The following is a 21,195-nucleotide window of genomic DNA, read 5'->3' as shown; positions in this document are numbered from 1 at the left end:
GCGCTGCTCCGTGTGGCAAATCGAGCGCACCGCTCTGCATTTCGAACACGTGTCACAACAATTAAGAGGACCCGAGGGAAGCTCGGAAAGCTAAGCAGAAGTTATTTGGAGAGGAGAGTGACTGCCGTTGGTTGAAAAGAGAGGTAAAAAAAAACTTCAGTGGTGTGGAAACATTATGGGTTCAGTCAGACGTGGATCAAGTAGACATAGTGTGTAAACTTTGCTACAGTGTTGTAGCTGCACCACAGAGCAACACTGCAACGTTCACTAAACATAGATGTTTACATTTTTCATTTATTTTTTATATTGCAAACATTTGCACTGTTATCAGTATTTGCACACTATTTTATATTCTTTTTTGACAATCTTTAAAGTCATTATTCAATACATTGTTATTGTTAAATAAATATCGTCAAATAATCGAGATCTCAATTTCAGTGAAAATAATCGTGATTATCATTTTTGCCATAATCGAGCAGCCCTATGTTGTAGTAGGCCTAATCTAAGGGAACATTTTCCCCTTTTCTACAGTTTTAGTGAAATAGGCTACCATCCAGTGTTTAAGACCAAGCGGTATAACGACTGAGGGTCGTTGACATCGCCTCCACTGATAATCCTAGCATGTCGTGTCACAAAACAACCACCACAAAGTAGCAACTAGCCAGACGGCTGTGCATGTGTCAGAAACTCCCGATATAAATGTAAGACTTGCACTCATTAATTTACAGTATAAGGGATATTTGTTGTCATAAGTGAAAGCGTGATGAAGGCAGGTGTGCGTTCAACAGGAAATTTTATGTGGATTATCATCCTGACATGGTTTAAACAGAGATGCTTTTCCCCAAGTAGGCTACAGCGATTTACTCGCAACATAGCAGAACTAAGTATCTAGCCTGCGTGCAGACGAGAAGATCGCCGTTGTCGTCTTATAAACATGTGGATGGGTGGATAATTCATTGGATGCTATTTCTGTGTACCCAAGTTCAGCTATTTTAGTGCGCAGGGGGAAGCCAAATTATGTTCCTGAGGTTGAAGTGGTCTGTCACCCCTTCACAGATCATCACACAATGTATAGCCTAATATTTTCTTAAAGTTGTCCGGATTTGTTGCCACTTAAGCTATGGTTTAAATATATGGTAAAAAATATTCTGTGCCCCCTTCTCTCCACCAGGTGCTGTTGTAAGACATGTTGCTGAAAGTGAAATACCTCAATGTAAAGAAGTACATTAAATTGCACGCAGGATTCACTTATCTAGAATTCATCAGTGAAGGTAAGATAACCTGGCAGAACAAAATTTGTTGCACATGTATCAGTTCATCATGTTTGCATCTCATCTATTTAAAAAACGAATTAAATGTTAACACATTTTATTTTAATGTGTGACATTAAAAACAGTACAGAGCAGTAGGCCTAGGCCTATATTGTTGCTGCAGACTTGTCTAATTTAACCATTTTAAAGACAGGTAAAACAGCTGTTAATAAATATTAGCTAAATAAAAAAGTCAAAATTAGTTTTTAAAAAAGTTTTTCAGGCGTTTTAGGTGACATTATGCTTATCTTTTTGTAAAGCCAAAACCAAGTTTGGACTTCCGGATGCTGCTGACCTTGATATTTTCGATGAAACTGACACAGCTGTCGAAGAAGACATTTTTCTGGAGTTACTGGAGGCCCAACCAGACCTATGCCTGACAATACGTGAAAAGATTTCAGATGAAGGTAAATGTTATCATAACTTAAATTTTCAGAGTATAGCCCACTCAATGTAGAGCCAAGTTCTTTTGCTCTTGATGCAGATGACATTGACCTGTCTTCATGCAATATACATGACAGTGGACAGGGCTGGGTCATATTTGTATAGAATGTTGTCTGAACATGAACATTGAAATTGTGTTATTAATGGCATTGTGGAGTAGCCTAAAGAAAGTTAACCAAATCATCTCTCCCAAAGATTTTTGTCCTTTAGCTCATTCCACACCATCCTCCTCGGATACATTATCTTCCCTCACGGACACTATATCACTTTCATCAAGTGACAGTGACCTCAGGGAAAAGGGCATTCCTGCAGGCCGCAGTAGATCCAGCAAAGACAGTTCTGCACCAAATGTTTCTGTGTCAGAGGCTGCAAAAGAGGTAATTGAGAACAGAAAATGTCTTTTGTATTTTTGAGTTGACACCATTTATACTGTAGATTGTTATACAAATTGAAATTCAAAACATGGTGGTTCCCAACTTGCCCTGTATGAAAAAATGTTAGTAGAAGTTAGTGCTTCTTGCTAGATATGTCTTTCACAGGTTTGTTGACATTCCTCTAAACTTTCACCTTTACTGACAAACAAGTTTTTATTGTTATTATTTTCCCTTTTATATGAGCAGATGGTTAAAAATGCCTTGACTAGGAAACCTGGTGGAGAGGAAATTCTTGAAGAATACAATGCCGAAAATTCACTGAGCCACCGCACCCGGCGGCAGCTTGTTAACATATTGGCAAGTGATATGACTGAGAGACATGGGTAAGAGTAATAGTACCTAATAAAAAAGTAAAGATGGGCCATATGGAATATTCTTGTAATGTATACTGCAGTAAAGACACATACTTCTGATTTAACATTGTCAATTGTATTTCCTCTATAGCAGAATTCCCTCCCGTAAGCAAAAGGAGAAATATGCCCTTGGAATAATTACACTCTTTCCCTCATTGAAGGATCCATTTTCTCCAAACGGCTATGTAAGTCATGCAGTGATTGTAAAACAGCACATTATTTAGTTTTCATCATGGAATAATTACATCAGCTAAATGATTTAAAAGAAAAATCTTAATTCCTCTTTTGTAATAACTATTGTCATAAAACTGTATTGAAATTGTGGATGTTGTTTAACATGTATTGCACCTGTTACATGATAATAGTCCTTGGGTTTCTTTTTGCTGAATCTGCAAAGTCTGTAAGATCGCATTTGATGTTTATTTTTCATCTATGTTTAAATGTGACAGGAGCATTTCTACGACGGAGTGAAAGGCACTGGATATGTAGCGTGGCGCCTCAAAACCATGTCCAGGTCTACAACCAAACGGCCAGTGAAGGAAGTCCCAGTACATCAAGAACAAGGGCCTAAGCGCAGAAGATTAGCAACCACATTGCCTCAGCAACTTGATGGAGATGCCTGCAAGGAGGCCATCTCATTTCTTGTTCACTCTCCTGATGAAGCAAGTGTATTTCAGAAGATGAAAATGACGTTCCAACATCGCCAGGATCTGGTGCATGATCCACAAAGAACTGCAGATGTCTTCAAAAACATTTCCACGCTTTTTGGATGTCAAAGGACTAGTAAGTCAAATCACTTGATATTTTCAACTGTTAATCCTTTTTTTTTTGTTTTGCTGATGTGGATGGCAACAGTAAAAGATGTGATCATTGGTCATCCCAGTCAGGCTATATCCCATATTGGTCAAAATCACATTGCAATGTAAACAATGTTGAGCACTGTCTTTATGTCCTGTGTGTATGATGAACAGGTCAATCAAGACTTCCTGCTGCTGTTTGGTGCTGAAACAGCCACCAAGTTGCTTGAGAAGTGGGACATGTCATTCAAGCCAAAGGTTATTAAAGAAGCCAAACAGCTGACTCAGTCAACTGACCTGTGTCGTTTGATAAAAGCTGCTGAGAAACCAACAGAGAGTGATGCAAATGGTAGGCGTCGCACCATGCTTGTTTGATTTTAATAATATTTATTTTTACCTGTCATTTTGAAATTGTTTTATAAATTCAACCATACACAGACTGGGACAGTGACATGGCCTCTCTGCTGCTACTCCTTCAACTTTTGCCACCCACAGCTGGACGAAAGAGGAGAACCAAAATAAGTCCAACTGATGCAGCACACAAAATGGTGCACTTTCACAAGGTAAATATGTTGTCTCACTTTTTAAAATCCTACAAAACACTTTTTCAGTTTTTGCACTTTTTAGTTTTCCTCTCCATGAAGTATGTGTCTTAGTATTTTGTAATAAGTTAGCAAGGCACATAATGTCAAACTGAATGAATGGTTCATACTCAGCAAGTATAAGCTAGGCCTATATGTCAATATCTCATTTGTTTTTAGTCATGCTGCAGCATTGATGAACACTTGCAAGCAAGAGATGGTAAACAACCATACATCCTCGCTGTTGGTCGAACCCAGAACAGCATTGACACCTTCTACATCGCAGTGGACAAACAGCTCATCCCCTGCCAAGCCACCAGCTCACTCAGTGCTTTTGATGAACTTTTCAAATCCCACTACGTGTTCAACTTATCTTACGACGAGTCACTGGTTCATCTCTACAGTTTTGTGCAGACCACCATATTCAACATTGATGCCACCTCAACAGATGAGTCACCACGTGTTCGTGAGTTGCGTGCCAAAATGTTGAATGAGAACCATGTTTAAATGTTTTATCTGTCAAACTCTGCATAGCACCAGTCAGGCTTTGATAAGTCATTTGCGACTAGGTCACAGTTTTTATCCAAGCACCAAATTTAAGTTGGCTTGTTCACAAGATGGTTGCAGCCGTCAGTTCACTACATATTCTGGTTTAAAAAAACATTTAAATAGTGTTCATGATGAAGATTGTTGTCAAAGTGGTGATGCAGAACCCTCAGAGTCATTTCAAGCTGATTTTGACAGATTACAAGATACAGACATAGCAGTTGCAGGAACAAGTGTTACTCAGAGCCTAGAGGTTGGGTGTTCTGAAAACAATGGGTCAGGTCAAAGAATTAAAAAAAATTCTGAAGCAATTTGCACTAAAATTATTGGTAAACTCAATGGTAGTGGTTTGGCAAATAGTTTTGTGTCATCACTTGTTTGTGATTTGGAAGATTTTGCTGATGGACTGCACTGTGAGTTTAAACATAAAGTACTGAACGTTGTGCCAACAGAAAATCCTGTTAGATCTCCAGTGGAAAAATGTCTTGAGACTTTTGACAATCCAGTTGAGAAGTTCGACACTGAAGCTAAAAGAAAGTCATATTTCCGTGAAAAATGGGGAATTGTGGATCCAGTGGAAAAGACTTTAGGAATACGCTATGATACAAGGTTAAATAAAAAATCAGGCACTTATGACCAGGTACCAGTAAAAGACACTTTTGTGTACATTCCAATTTTGGAAACAATCAAATTTATATGTCGCAATTCTTATATTTGCGAGCTGCTTGCTAAACCATGTGTATCAAAAGAAGACAGATATGAAGACTTTTGTGATGGGAGTTACTATAAGTCTCATCCATTGTTTTCAAAACCACAGACTTCTTTGCAAATTCAGCTTTATTATGATGACTTTGAGACTGCTAATCCACTTGGTTCCAAACGTGGTGTTCACAAAGTTGGTGCAATCTATTTTGTCCTCAGAAATCTGCCTCCAAAGTTAAATTCTGCATTGATGAACATTCATTTGGTTGCATTGTTTCATGCAGAAGATGTGAAAAAATACGGCTTTGATCCTATTTTACAGCCTCTGATTGATGACATAAAGTTTTTGGAGAGCCATGGCATTGATTTACCCTTCTCATCTGAAAAGGTCCATGGCACTATATGTCAGATAACTGGGGACAACTTGGGGATGCACTCAATTTTGGGTTTTGTTGAGTCTTTCAGTGGACGTTACTTTTGTCGTTTGTGTTTAATTGCAAAACAGGATGCACAGAGTGTGTATACTGAGGATGATCCAAAGATCATCTTACGAGGGAAAGAACTTTTTGAAATGCACTGCAGTGAGTTGCAATCTGATCCTCAAAAGCTACATGTGTTTGGCTTAAGAAAGAATTCTACACTGAACACTCTTCAATTCTTTCATGTTTGCCAGAACTTTTCCTTGGACATTATGCATGATATTCTCGAAGGGGTAGCACAATATGAGATAAAGTTACTGTTGGAATATCTGTCAGACAATTTTCTGCCGAAACCTGCTCTTTTGTCACGGATCTATGCTTTTGACTATGGCTACTTGGAGAGCAAAAATCGTCCAACAAGGGTGAACTTAGACAGTAGTGGTAGTAGTATAGGTCTTAACTCCATTCAGACTCTTTGTCTGATAAGAAACATTCCTTTAATTTTTGGTGATATTGTGCCAGAAGGAAATCAGAACTGGACTATGCTATTGCTATTGTTGCAAATAATTAACATCATATTCTCTCCATCTGTTACACATGGCATGACTGTGCTTCTAAAACATTTAACAATGGAACATCATGACTTGTTCAAATTGTTGTATCCAGGTAGGAACATGATTCCCAAACACCACTTTATGTTGCACTACCCAACTTGCATCAGAAAAAATTGGGCCATTATTGCATGTATGGAGCATGAGAGGTGAGGCTAAACATAGGGTGTTCAAAGACACCCTTAAGAACTTTAAGAACATCACAGTGTCACTTGCCAAAAAACATCAAACATCCATAGCATACAAGTGGGAGACATGTCCTTTAAGCCATGTTGAGTATGGGCCCTTGAAATCATTTGATGTTGATAGTGAGGAAAATAGTGAAATGATCTCCCTAGGCTTGCCTGCTGTTGCAGAAGAGGCTTTCTCTGCTAATTGGGTTAACATTAATGGGACTGAGTACAGAACAGGATTGGTCATTTGTTGTGGTTCTGAACATGAGATGCCGGTGTTTTGCAGAATAAAAACAATAGTTTTGGTCAATAGTCACACCTACTTCATAGTTCAGAAGCTTGTGGTTGAAAATTTCAGTGAACATTGCCATGCTTATAAAGTGTTTGAAACGGATGAAAAAGATGTTGTTAAAGCAGACTGTATTGAAATATACAAGCCCTTTGATTTGCAAAGTGCTTATGGTGATGATGATGGTCTGTACATTGTGCCATTATTTTTGTTGTGAACGTATGCTGTATGGTGCTTGGAATTTAATATTTATTAAAATGCTTATGTGACCAATTTTATGTTTTCTCCTTTTATCCTGTAAAGGGACTTAACAAGGATTTTCACTGAATGTAACACAGTAGTCATACAGTAATTGCACTTTAATGCATTTTTGTATTCAGACAATTAATACAGACTAGTATTTAAAAGCTCATATATGTCACTTTAAAGTGCCAAAATAACACTGTAAAAGTTACAGAATAACACTCTAAGTGAAAACAGTCAACACAATCCAGTGTGAAAATAAACACTTAAAAGTGTCATAAATAACACCATAGTTGTTGTGTAGTAACACCCTCAGTGAAAAGAGTTAACCCAAGCCAGTGTAAAAGTGAACACTTATCAGTGTCCTAAAACAACACTATAAATGTTAGGTAGTTACACTCTGAGTGAAGACACTTCACACCATACAGAGTGAAATTTTAACACTATGGGTGTTATATTTTTAACACTACAATGGAGTTAAAATAATAACACTTTGCAAAGTGTTACTTTAACTCTAAACCAGTGAGAATTATATAAACACTGGAAAAGTGTTAACTTTAACACTATAGGAGTTGAATTAACACTGGAGATTTTGCTGTGTAGGCTCAAAAGGCCCTGATAGTAAAAAAAACACTACATTTCCGCAAAATGACATCACTTCCGGTTTCGGCCAGGACATGGCGGACATGCTATAGGTCGCACTGATGGACGTAGGAAGTGTTACAAACGGCTGATCGGATCGGCAAAGCGTGTTTCTGGAATATTATGTTTTTGTTGCTGCAAGTGCTTTTTATGCAGTTTTTGCAAAGCTTTATGTGGAAGGAAACTGTGACTTAGGACAAGCTGATGGCATAAGATGTAAGTACAACTCCTCCGGTTTCATATGCAAAAAAATTTATTGCGCTAGCTTATGTGGTTGCAGTGCTCCCGGGATTTAAAAATAGTTATGCAAAACGGAGCGTGCCCGCTCCGACCGGCTTTAAAGGGTTAAACATCCCGATTGCGCGTCACTGGAAGTGGATGACATATACGGCTGCCCAATGGTTGACATGTGGGCTGGAATAGAGCAGGGAGTGATATTGGAGTTCACTGAGAATTGGAAAACCACAAAAAAACTTCAAAGATGAAAAAATAAAGGATAAAAAAGAACAGATAGTTGTTGCAGTGACATTTTTAATTGTTTTAAAGTTCAGTTTCTCTTCAGCTCTTTGTATGTCAGAACTTCACTCTCCTTTGTGGGATGAGCAAGTGTGACCCATAGACTGGTAGTGACATTTTGTACACAGACAAGCATGCCCTGGAGCAGGCAACGGAAACGCTCTCTCTGCTTCACCATAAATTCCGCTTACTTGTGGTTCCTAGGATATTTAAAAGTAGAATGGGAAGCTGAGCCTTCCCCTTTCAGGGCCCTTTTATGTGGGACCAGCTCCCAGTTTGGATTCAGGAAACAGACACCCATACTTTATGATTAGGCTTAAAACTTTCCTTAAACCCTCACTTAGTTTCACTGCAATAGGTTTAGGCTGCTAGAGGCTTCCCATGGTGCTTCCCACTGTTGCAAAGTGCTTGCTCTTAGGGGGTTGTATAAATATTAAATATAACACAAAAAGTGCTTAAGGGGACACGGTGACATGGTGGTTAGCACTGTTGCCGCACAGCAAGACCACCATCAGGCTGCGGTCTTTCAGTGTGGAGTTTGCATGTTCTCCCCGTGTTTGCGTGGGTTCTCCCTGGTTACTCCGGCTTCCTCCCACAGTCCAAACACATGCAGTTAGTGGGGATAGGTTAATTGATCAATACAAATTGCCCATAGGTGTGAATGCGGGAGTGAATGTGAGTGTGAATGGATGTCTGTCTCTGTGTGTTAGCCCTGCGACAGACTGGCGACCTGTCCAGGGTGTACCCCGCCTCTCGCCCTATGACAGCTGGGATAGGCTCCAGCACCCCCTGCGACCCTGAAAAGCGGAAGCGAATGGAAGGAAGTGCTTAAGTAACTGTTGTGTTATTTGGCAGTATAAAAAGTAAACTGAAACGAACGTGTTGGCATGAGCTTTCCATTAGTACAGATAGTACAGATCAAACACACAGGCGCAAATACAGCAAATTATGTCAAAATAATGTCCAAAAGCATCAGTATGATGGGCAGTAGTGTAAAGCTTTCCATTTATCGGCACAGAATATTCAGCACAATATAAAATAATAGCTTGACTGACTAAGGGTTATTAAAGAGCAGTTTTTCTGCAAATTCAATCATTATGTGCCACAGTGTCCTGGTGGCTAGAGAAGTAGGGGGCCGACTATATCTTGCTATGCCCCCTGTGGCAGGGTGTGGCTTGGGCGTGGCTGCAGGGGAGGCTGACACACACTGGAGCTCCATCAGTTCATCACGCCTCCCCCTGTATAAAATATGCCGGGACCTGAGGTTGTTGTTGTTGTTGTTGTTATTTGTGTGACTGTTGGCTAAAAAGCTGCGGCCGAATGTGTTGGAGTATACAGCAACTGAGTAAGATAAGATAAGATAAAATAAGATAAGATAACCTTTATTAGTCCCACACGTGGGAAACTGAAGTGGGTCCAGTGATGAGCTCACCAGGTGCTGAAACTGAGCCAGGACCAGCTGCTCCAGGGTCTTCATCAGGTGGGATGTCAGAGTCACCGGCCTATAGCTGTTGAGGTCCTTTGGACGAGGAGTCTTTGGCACTGGTACAACACAGGAGGTTTTCCAGAGCTGTGGGACTCTCCCCAGCCTCAGGCTCATGTTGAAAAGGTGCTCCATCACCCCACACAGTTGATCTGCGCGGGACCTGACGACCCTTGAGCTGATGCCATCTGGACCCGCTGCCTTCTTGGCTTTAATCCTCCTCAGTTCCCTCCTGACCTGGGTGGTTGAGAGAGACAGGCTGGAGCCTTGTGTTGAGTGTGTGTTGGATGCTGTTGTTGGGGGTGGGGAGTGGTTAGCAGGGTGAGTAGAGGAGGTGTGAAATGGCTTAGGTGTCAGAGGTGGAGGTGCAGCAGCAGTGCGGGTGGGTTAGTCTGCAGCCGATGTTGAAGACTGCCTCATGGATGAATCAAATGTGTTAAAGAAATGATTCAGTTCATTCGCCATGGAACATGGAACAGAGCAAAACAAGAGCCCCCAAGAGTCCAAAACATTGTTCAGAGGACCGGCCTGGGGGCTGATAGCACAAAAGTTCACATAGTTCAGGTGGCCGGCCCGGAGGTTGCTAACACAGGAGCCCAGAGTAAAACGGTTCAGGGGGTCGGCCACGCAGAAGGCAGTGGTGACGTGGAAACTGTTCTGGAGGTCGACCCGGAGGTCGCCAGTTCACTAATCTATCATAAAGCCCTCTCGGAGGTTGGCTGCATGGAAGACGGTGGCGACATGGGCAGAACAAATGAGGGTGAGAATGAGGGAGGATGAGGCTGGACCAGGCGAGGCTGAGGATGAGGCTGGACCAGACGAGGCTGAGGATGAGGCTGGACCAGACGAGGCTGAGGCTGCTGCAGACGAGGAGGATGCTGCTGCAGATGAGGAGGAGGATGCTGCAGACGAGGAGGATGCTGCAGACGAGGATGATGCTGCAGACAAGGATGTGGAAACCATAGGTGATGGCGCGAGTGGCTCCTCGGACCCTCCAGCGAAGGCTGAAAGCTGAAGTGGCTCTTCTGTTATGAAACGGCTGTGTGCAGGCAGGAAAAGGACCCAAGGTGCAGACTCCAGAGACAAACGTAAACTCAAAAAACAGCTTTAATGCTGAACTCAAAGTAACAAACTTCCAAAGTACAAACATTAATGCAGGCAGGCAAATAAAACACACAGCCGTTTCATAACAGAAGGTCGCGACCAGAGTATGGACCCAGCAGACTCCATGTGGTATCGGCGACCCACAGTATCTGCCTTCCTCAAGGAGAGGGTGATGCAGGAGGCTAAGCATGCCCGGGAGCTCGAGTCACCCTTCTATGGGTCACGTTTGGCTTGGGGAGGGCCCCCCAGCCTCCAGACTGGCATGGCTATGGCCGAGCCGGCGCCTATGCCTCGGGCGATCAGATTGAGCACGTGCACATTCTCTCCGGACACTACACCTCCACCTCCACCCCTGGATTACCAGTCCGACAAGAGGCTGGAGCAGCGGAGGAAGAAGGATTATGCAACGGCAGACATTGGACTTACTCCGCTACAGTCTTTTGCTCTCTTTATGGGACTGCAGCGTTCTGAGCTTCACAAACTCTCTGCTTCCTCATCGCAGCCCGGTCCGTTCGAGGATTTACAGCCCAGTTTGCCACCTCCCACTTCCCGGAGAAGGTGGCGCTCACGGCATCACCACTCTGTCTCTGCGGAGCAACTCCCAGTGGTGAGTTATAATGACTGCTTTCGTTCTGCTCCCTCTGAGCTGGGAAAAGACAATCATATGAACACTGCTAAAACCAAGACTGTAAAGACTGTTAAACGTTGTGGGAAAGGGTCGACACCTTTTTTAGATGAGCTGGTTTTCATTGAGCCTGCTCCTTTGTCTCCCGGTGCTCCTGCTCCCAGGGCGGCTGCGGTCCAGCCATCCCCTGCACCTGTATCAGTTCCTCGGGTGAGGGGGGCTAGGGCCCAGTTGATCCCTGCTCCAGTTTCCAGGCCAGCTGAGGCTCTGCTAGTCCCTGCACCCGTACCTGTTCCTCGGGTGGGGACAGCAGCTGCCCAGCCGTCGCCAGTGCCCGTTCCGGTTCCCAGGGCGAGGCTAGCCAGGGCACAGCCTACCTCCGCACCCGTACCTACTCCTCGGGTGGAAGAGGCTAGTACCCAGCAGGCTCGTGCACCCATTTCTGACCTTGCTGGAGGCTCTGGTGAGCCCGTCCAGCCGTTTTTCGCATGTTCTGGAGGCTCAGGAGAATTAGCTCAACTACCTGCTAATCTACCACCTAACCCACCATTACTACCATCTTTACAACAGTCAACACATCTGAAACTTCTGTCCATAGCTCACACATTAGCTCACTTATCAGTTCAGCCACCTGTTCCTGCTGGAGGGTCCAAGGGGCCCGTCCGGCCTTCGTCTGTTGTTCCCGCTGGGAGTTCTGGAGAACCGCACCAGCCTTTGTTTGTCTCTGCTGGAGGGACCCAGGGGCCTGTCCAACCGTCTGTTCCTGCTGGGGGTTCTGGAGAACCGCTCCAGCCATCTTCTGCCTCCGCTGGAGGGTCCGAGGTGCCCGTCCAGTCTTCGTCGCCTGCATTGCCACCATCTGCGGCTCCCACACAGTCGCCTGCAGCGCCACTTCCTGCAGTTTCCACACTGTTGCCTGCAGTGCCACCACCTGTTCCGTTGCCTGCAGTTGCCATGCTGCCATCTGGTCCTGCTTCGTCTCTGCCTGAGGCCTTCGCATGGGCTGGTTGCGCTTTGTCTACGCCAGAGGTCTCCGCACCGTCTGGCCCTGCCTCACCTCGTCCTGTCCGGCCTGCTCGTCCTCGTCCTGTCCGGCCACTTTCCAGGCCGATGGCTGGACGTTATCGCCATCGTGGACGCCATCGTGAACGCCATCGTGGACGCCATCTGTTTGTTTCCCATTCCCTGATTGCTCCCTCTGTGTATTTAAGCCCTGTGTTTCTCTCTGTTCGTGTCACGATCTACCCTTATCTACCCTCATCTTGCTGTGTGTTCTGTCTGCGTAAGCTTATTTTGTATTCTCAGTTTTGTTACCCTTTTGAGTTCAGCATTAAAGCTGTTTAAGTTCACGTTTGTCTCCAGAGTCTGCACTTTGGGTCCTTTTCCTGCCTGCACACAGCCGTTTCATAACATCTTCCGACCCTCCAGCGAGAACAATCACAGAACCAGCAGGCATGTGGGCCTCTGGCACATGAAGCAAACTGCAGCTGCACAGAGCACTGTGTCTGGACTTCTTTAACGAAGTCCAGATGCATTTCTTTACAAGCTCCTTAGACTCCCCAGTCCCATGCATACATTCCAACTCTCCCGACTTACCGGGAGAATCCCAAATCTCAGTGCCCCTCCGGAAAATCTCCCGCAGCCACCATTCTCCCGAATTTCTCCTGATTTTCCACCCGGACAACAAAAAATGAGAAACCATATCCCAGAATTCATAGCACAGCCCAGCCAATTCCAGTTTCCAACAATGGCGGCAGCTACTTATTTTTAATTTTACTCTTATTACTCTTTTTGAGTCGCAAAATAAACTTTTAGCATATTTTCAGGCGAGAATGTAACTAAATAAACGTCAAACAGAAAACTGATTAAACAGAAGTGTGAGATGGTCGAGAATCTACGCCAGCTTCCGGTTATATTTAGATATCAAGGAGTAGACGGCAGAGTTTCACTCCACCGAGAGAGCTTGAGATGTAATTCTGAAGGCTAGACCCAGCCCACTTAGACCACGAAGGCCGGGTCCTGAGGTGGATGCAGCCTCTGAATTTGGACAGCCCCGGTTGGGGGACAGTAATAACGGTGACATTTAACTTACTTTAAATAAATAATTTTAAATAAATAAACACTGTAAAATTCAAGTTTTTTGTATATGTATATGTATACCTACCTGAGGTTACCTATTCTGAGGTCTCAAGGTTGGCAAGTATGGTCCCATGTCTTTGTTTCCCCTAGTCAAGTCCGCGTCTGTCATGTTTCCTGTTTTACTCTGAAAGTCTGTGTCCTAGGTTAGTCTAATCAAACAATCCTAGTTTGAGTTTTTTTTTTGTATTGCTAAGTTTGTCTTGCCAGCAAATGAAACTGCCGTCTTAAGTTAATGTTTTGTCTTGGAGTCCTGCACTTGGGTCCAGCCACTGTCAGCCGCACAGCTCATCGTGACAGAAGGACGCAACCACAATATGGACCCACCGGACTCAGCTCACCTCGAGAGAGAGGTGGACCTTGCTCGCATCCTCGGACTGATGAGTCGCATTAGCCATGCCTCGGATTTGCAGACATTTTCAGTCGGACTGAGTGCAATAGAAGCAATGTTTAAAAGAAAGCCTCACCTTCACCAGCTCTCCATGTCTTCGGAATTCAGCCGTTCGCTGATCCAGGCTAAGGAGGCAGTCCAAGCCTGGGAGCTAGCCCAATTCATCTTCACCTCCTCATCCACACGCCTCAGTCACAGTAAGCAAGCCCTCTCACGCCCCACTGCAGCAGCAGCAGTCGCAGCATCGTACTCCTTCCTCCCTTACGCTTGGTTCCGACCACCCCTCAACTGCCTCATGCCTGGCATGAATGTGGTCGGAGGATGATGGGCCAGTCACTGTTGCTCTGACACCCTCTGTTTCCTCTGCCGCTCCCGTTTCCAGGAGAAACTGGCGTTATCATCATCGCCCTACCTTCGGGTGAGGGCAACTGACGGTTCAACTGACGGTTCAAGATGGCGCCGAGTATGGCAGCCTCGTCGCGAGCTCCCCCAAGCAACGGCTTTCTTCTGTGTTTAATTTTACTTTTCCTTTATTTTTTCACGAGCAGCACTTGTCTCCTTGTGTACGACCGACAAACCTTACTGGACATAAAAGACGGTCTTTCTTATAACTTTCCGGAGTTCAAGTTTTGCAACACGGACACTCCGTTTGCAGACCCCCCATTCATCTCACCTGAGACGCCTTTGTTCTCTGGCCCTGGAGGCCGCAAACGCCGACGCAGAGGGAGAAGATCTGGCGTTCTGGTTCGACTGAGACGGCGCACTTACAGACCACCGTTACCCAGTTTATTACTGGCTAATATGCAGTCTCTGGAGAACAAGCTGTGCGAGCTTCGGGCACGGATCTCATTCCAGCGAGAGATGCGGGACTGCTGCGTGATCTGCCTCACAGAAACCTGGCTATCGGACAAAGTACCGGACTCCGCAATACAACTGCCGGGGTTCTCTGTGCACCGCGCGGACAGGTCACAGGATCTTACTGGGAAAAGCAGAGGCGGTGGTGTGTGTTTCATGATCAACAACAGCTGGTGTGATTATGCGAACGTGCACCCGGTCAAATCCTTCTGCTGTCACCGTTATTACTGTCCCCCAACCGGGGCTGTCCAAATTCAGAGGCTGCATCCACCTCAGGTGCCGGCCATTCTGGCTACCGAGGGAATTTACAGCAGTGATTATTACAGCTGTTTACATTCCCCCACAAGCCGACACTGACCGAGCACTCAGGGAACTGTACAGCGCGATCAGCAGCGAGGAAATCGCACACCCAGAGGCAGCGTTTATCACGACCGGGGACTTTAATAAAAGAAACCTGAAGAAAGTCTCACCAAAACTCCATCAACACATCCTTTTCAACACACGTGGAAACCGGCTACTCGACCACTGTTACACCTCTTTCCGGGATGCGTACAAAGCCCTCCCCCGCGCCCCATTCGGCCAATCAGATCACCGCTCCATCCTGCTCCTGCCCGCCTACAGGCAGAAGCTGAAACAGGAAGCTCCAACCCGGAGGGCGGTGCACTGTTGGACGGACCAATCGGAGTCTGCGCTGCGGGACTGTTTTGATCACGCGGACTGGGAAATGTTTCACGTGGCCGCCAGAGACATTGATGAATACACAGACTCAGTCTGCGGATTTATCAGGAAATGCGTGGAAAATGTCGTCCCATCCAGAACAGTCAAATCCTTCCCAAATCAAAAACCCTGGATTAACGGAGATGTTCGCGCGGCACTGGCGGCACGGAACACCGCCTTTGCCTCCGCGAACACATCGGACTACAAACACGCACATTACCAACTCCGGAAGACGATCAAAGCAGCCAAACGTGAGTACAGGGACAGGGTGGAGCAACAGTTTGACAACCCTCGGAGTATGTGGCAGGGACTAAACACGATCACAGACTTTAGAGGGAAAACCAGCACACCGCAGACCACGGCCTCTCTGTGTGAGGATCTAAACATATTCTACGCTAGATTCGACGCAGCGAACACCATGAGACCGGACAGTGTGCGCACCGCGGATGACGTCAGTGCGCACACTGTGTCTGAGGAGGATGTGCGGAGGTGCTTCAGGAAGGTGAACGCACGCAAAGCTACTGGTCCGGACGGGATTCCCGGCCGCGTCCTCAAGTCATGCGCGGCTCAGCTGGCTGGAGTGTTCACGCACATCTTCAACCTTTCCCTCTCTCTGTCTGTAGTCCCAGCCTGCTTCAAAATGGCCACCATCGTCCCTGTACCCAAATCCTCCACCATCTCCTCATTGAACGACTGGCGACCTGTAGCCCTGACCCCCATCGTAAGCAAATGCTTCGAGAAGCTGGTCAGGGACTTCATCTGCTCTGCACTACCCGACTCACTGGATCCTCTACAGTTTGCATACCGCCACAACAGGTCCACTGATGATGCCATAGCCCTGACACTACACACTGCCCTGTCACACCTGGAGAAGAGAGACACGTATGTGAGGATGCTGTTTGTAGATTACAGCTCAGCATTCAATACCATCGTTCCCTCGAAGCTGGACAGGAAACTGCAGGATCTAGGACTGAGCAGCTCCCTCTGCAGCTGGATCCTTAGCTTCCTGTCTGACAGACGCCAGGTGGTCAGACTGGGCAGCATCACCTCATCCCCCATCACATTGAACACTGGTGCTCCACAGGGGTGTGTACTGAGCCCTCTCCTGTACTCACTCTACACCTACGACTGCACGGCCACTAACAACTCCAACATCATTGTGAAGTTTGCGGACGACACTACAGTGGTGGGTCTTATCACCAACGGTGATGAGACGGCTTACAGGGAGGAGGTCAGCGCCCTGACCCACTGGTGTCAAGACAACCATCTCACCCTCAACGTCGCAAAGACAAAGGAGTTGATAGTGGACTTCCGGAGGTGCAGAGAAGTACACACCCCCATCACCATCAACGGCGCTGCTGTGGAGAGAGTGAGCAGCTTCCGGTTCCTTGGTGTACATCTGGCTGAGGATCTTACGTGGTCAGTACACACAAACAAAACAGTGAAGAAGGCGCAGCAGCGCCTCTTCTTTCTCAGGAGACTGAAAAGATTCGGCATGAGCCCCCGCATCCTCAGGACCTTCTATCACTGTGCCATTGAGAGCATCCTCACTGGATGCATCACCACCTGGTATGGCAACAGCACCGCCTACAACTGCAAAGCTCTCCAGAGAGTAGTGCGGTGCTCTGAACGGATAATTGGAGGTGAGCTTCCCTCCCTCCAAGACATCTACAGGAAGCGCTGCCTGAGGAAAGCGGGGAGGATGATCAAGGACTCCAGTCACCCCAGCCATAAACTGTTCAGACTACTTCCATCAGGAAGGAGGTTCTGCAGCATCCGGTCCCGTACCAGCAGACTGAGAGACAGCTTTTTCCATCAGGCCATCAGACTGCTGAACACTTCATAGACACCTCAGCTTCACTACTGGAACTTCAACATTATGCACTCCACACTGTATATAAATGCCACTTCTTTTGCACATATTCAACTCTGTATATTTTATATATTTTATTATTATTATTATTATTATTATTATTATTATTATTTTTTTTTTTTTTACTATTTAATTTGTAAAAATGTGTACACACACACACACACACACACACGTAGGAAAATATTTAGTATACACATCCAGAAATGCATATACTATTATATATTGTACATATATTTATTAGTTTCAGGTCGGCCATTCTTGTATTTTGCTCGTTTGTGTTGTTGTGTTTGCACATCTCTGTTGCTTGTGGGGCTCGCACACAAGAATTTCACTCGCATGTGCTGTGCCAGTGTGCCTGCACATGTGATGTGACAATAAAAGTGATTTGATTTGATTTGATTTGATTTGAACTGAGACCCTGCCGACTCCAGCACCCGTTTCAGTTCCTCGGGGGGAAAGAAGAGCTAGCTACTGCACCTACACCGGCTCCCAGAGTAAAGGCAGCCCGAATCTAGCTCGTCCCTGCACCCGTATCTGTTCCTTGGGTGGGGATAGCTGGTGCTCAGCTAGGCCCAGTACCCGTTCTTGTTCCTGTTCCCTGGAGGAGAGCTGCTGAGAGTTGGTTACGAGCTCAGTCACGAGTTCAACAACCACCACTACCACCAGCACAACCATCATCACGACCACCATTACAACTTCTGTTTCAGTCATGTGCCCAGCCGGTAGCTCAGCTATTAGTTCAACCATCAATTCAGCTTCCTGTGGATGGATGGCATAATTATTCATGTCAAATTTACACTATTTTTAGGTAATAGTGTTGTATAGCAAATGCAGAAATAAATGTTTTAAGAAGAGCAAATATAAGTTGGTGTTCTAAAGAATATGATTGGTTCCTTGCAGGACACCAGGAAAGATGAGCCCTCCGTAACAGATGGTGTGGTCACCTGCAGGTTCAAAGCTATTGCATCTCCAACCCACATCCACTTATACTGCACTTAAGGGAAGTTGGGACAGTGTTAAAACTCTTCTACACTTGACAGTCATTCAGGCAGTAATGCAACAACATACTTCTGTGTTTGAATGCAAAACAAATGTGTTTGTCAGGTTTGTGAAAGCAGGACCCATATTTGCAGGACTTCCTGTGTAGAGTACAGTGCATTTATTTACAGTGAATAAAATGACAAGTGCAACAATCCTTAGTATTTACATGGATGTTAAAATCCCCCACAATAAATTAATTAAATTATAATTTTATCTGAGCAGAGCACTAAATCAAAAAAAGTAAGGCCAAGGTTGATAGATAACAAGAAATAAAATTGGTTTTTGAGCTTTTGTAGCTAGGGTGGACAAGTCTAAGCATCAAGCTTTAAAATGAATAAAAACTCTGTCTGGGTCTTTGGTTGGTTAATAAGTTGGAGTAGAATAATAATAATAATGGATTGGATTTATATAGCGCTTTTCAAGGCACCCAAAGCGCTTTACAATGCCACTATTCATTCACTCTCACATTCACACACTGGTGGAGGCAGCTACGGTTGTAGCCACAGCTGCCCTGGGGCAGACTGACAGAAGCGAGGCTGCCATATCGCGCCATCGGCCCCTCTGGCCATCACCAGTAGGCGGTAGGGTAAAGTGTCTTGCCCAAGGACACAACGACCAGGACAGAGAGCCCGGGGATCAAACCGGCGACCTTCCGGTTACAGAAAGTAGAATATTGCTGCCACACCCCCTCCCTGGCCTGTGCTTCCAGGATTCTGACAGTTATTATAAGTCAGTTGTTTGGATTCATTTAAACTAACATAATCATCCTCTACAAGGCAGACTAAACCAACTGATCATCAATTATTAATTCATAATGTACTGGCAGGGACTAACAAGGAAAAAGACCTAATGCTTAATAATCCACATTTCACTGTTTTACTCCTTGGTGCAATTGTGGATACTATATTGTTCTTTCTCTGGGATTTAAAAGGTTTGAATCGTTGTTTTTGCTGATTTTTGGTTTGGTTCTTGTTGGTTTGGGAGCAGACACTGTCTCTAAGGGTTTTGAGGGTAGAACAGAAGGAGAGAAGCTACAGAGAGGCATGTAGGACTGCAGCTTACTTTGTCACCTTTGATGAAAAGCACCGAGTTGGACTAACAATCAGGTGGAGTTGTTGCTGCGAGTAACACAAAAGTACAAAGTTGCAAAAGCGAGTGAGAATTAAAGAATTTGAAGAAAAGCTCTCTGAAACATGTACACTGATATTACTCTTTAATAGGGCTGTCAAAATTGAGCGCAAACAAAACAAACATTGTATAATGCCCTCCGCTATCTTAGTTTAATCTCCAAGATGGCGCCGCGTATGGATGCCCTGGTGCTTCAGTGCGTTACTTTTGTTTTGCTTTTGTGCATTTCTTCTGTGTTTGGGCACTCCTCTGGATACTCTTACACCAGAGAAGAGCTCCTTAACTACAGGACTACAACGCCTGTGGATTTATTTCCAATATTTGTCGCATCTGCGGCAGATTTACTGCTGACTCTGACCAGGAAAGCGAGACGCCGAAAGAGAGGGAAGCGAGCCGGCGCACTCGTGCGTTTGAGGAGACGCGGACTGCGTACTGCTCTTCCTGGGATCTTCCTTTCTAATGTACGCTCACTCAGGAATACGATGGACGAGCTGGCCCTGATGAGAAGCATGAACAGAGACTTTGCCTCCTCCTGTGTCTTATGTTTTACGGAGTCGTGGCTCAGTGAGAACATCCCAGACTGCGCGCTCAAGCTGGAGGGCTTTCATCTGCTGCGCGCGGACCGGCAGGCCGCTCTCTCCAGTAAGTCCAAAGGTGGAGGTGTCTGCTTCTACATCAATAGTGGCTGGTGCACAGATGTGACAGTGATTGCTCAGCACTGCTCTTCCTCTCTGGAATATCTTTTTATTCACTGCAAACCGTTTTATTCTCCGCGGGAGTTTGCTTCATTCATCCTGGCCGCTGTTTACATCCCGCCAGACGCAGATGCGCAGGCAGCTCAGAGCGCACTCGCGGAGCAGATTCTCCACATGGAGCGGACATTCCCGGACTCTCTCATCATTGCTCTTGGGGACTTTAACAAAGCCAATCTGAGCCATGAGCTTCCGAAATATAAGCAGTATATTAAATGCCCGACCAGAGAGGAGAGGACATTAGACCACTGTTACAGCACGATCAGCGGGGCCTATCGCGCGGTGCCCCGCGCTTCACTCGGACTTTCTGACCACGTCATGATCCACCTGATCCCCGCGTACAGACAGAGGCTGAAGCTCTCCAAACCTGTCGTGAGGACTAAAAAACTGTGGAGCAACGAGGCTGTGGAGGAGCTTCGCACGTGTTTGGAGACCACAGACTGGGACACATTGAAGGCTGCTTCTTTTTTTTTTTTTTTTTTTTTTTTTTTTTCTTAAATGACATCAGAAACAGCAGTATGCGACATTACGTGATGGCAGAGCTTCAGTTCATCCTTTGTCATTTTTTTTTTTTTTTTTTTTTTTTTTTTTTAATTTTTTATTTATTTATTTATTTTATTTTATTTTTTTTTAATAAATAGGACAGGGGGAATGAATGAGAGAAAGAGGGGGAGAGAAAGAAAGAAAACCAAAGGGGAGAAGAGACGGTGAGAAGGGGGGGGAATAGAGAGAAAAAAAAAAAAAAAAAAAAAAAAAAAAAAAAAAAAAACCTCCTGGGTCACCTGTATGGAGAAAAAAAACAAACAAACAAAAAAACAAACAAACAGAGGAGACAGCAAACAACAAAGAGCAACATAATAATAGAGAAAACAAAGCACCATCACAATAAACTAGCTAGTCATAGATATCAATAGTTACTAAATAATAAACGATATTGTGCCGCACGCAAGATAGACAGCGCACAGTGTGCTTTGAGGCAGCAGCCAAGAAAGCTTTAGTCCGCGTCTGTGAATACCCATGTGTACACCTG

General features: G+C 45.1%; 1 protein-coding gene across 1 annotated transcript; it reads left to right on the top strand.

The window, feature by feature from the left end:
- Positions 1-580: 580 nt before the first annotated feature.
- LOC120717233 lies at positions 581-6,030 on the top strand. Its single transcript, XM_040005138.1, has 8 exons — positions 581-1,271; positions 1,571-1,717; positions 1,950-2,131; positions 2,375-2,511; positions 2,633-2,726; positions 3,513-3,687; positions 3,777-3,901; positions 4,100-6,030. The coding sequence occupies exons 1-8, from the start codon at positions 1,187-1,189 to the stop codon at positions 4,424-4,426; spliced, it is 1,272 nt and encodes a 423-aa protein (XP_039861072.1). The 5' UTR covers positions 581-1,186; the 3' UTR covers positions 4,427-6,030.
- The last annotated feature ends 15,165 nt before the right edge of the window (positions 6,031-21,195 follow it).

The sequence above is a fragment of the Simochromis diagramma genome, unplaced genomic scaffold (assembly GCF_900408965.1).
Source record: "Simochromis diagramma unplaced genomic scaffold, fSimDia1.1 OVJJ01000085.1, whole genome shotgun sequence".
In the NCBI taxonomy this organism is placed as follows: domain Eukaryota; kingdom Metazoa; phylum Chordata; class Actinopteri; order Cichliformes; family Cichlidae; genus Simochromis; species Simochromis diagramma.
This window is presented reverse-complemented; position numbering and strand designations above follow the sequence as displayed.

Coding starts and splice junctions, on each gene's coding strand:
- LOC120717233 (XM_040005138.1), top strand. CDS start 1,187: ATGTTGCTGAAAGTGAAATACCTCAATGTAAAGAAGTACATTAAATTG. Junction 2,132..2,374: donor TGTCAGAGGCTGCAAAAGAG/GTAATTGAGAAC, acceptor TTATATGAGCAG/ATGGTTAAAAATGCCTTGAC. Junction 3,688..3,776: donor AACAGAGAGTGATGCAAATG/GTAGGCGTCGCA, acceptor AACCATACACAG/ACTGGGACAGTGACATGGCC.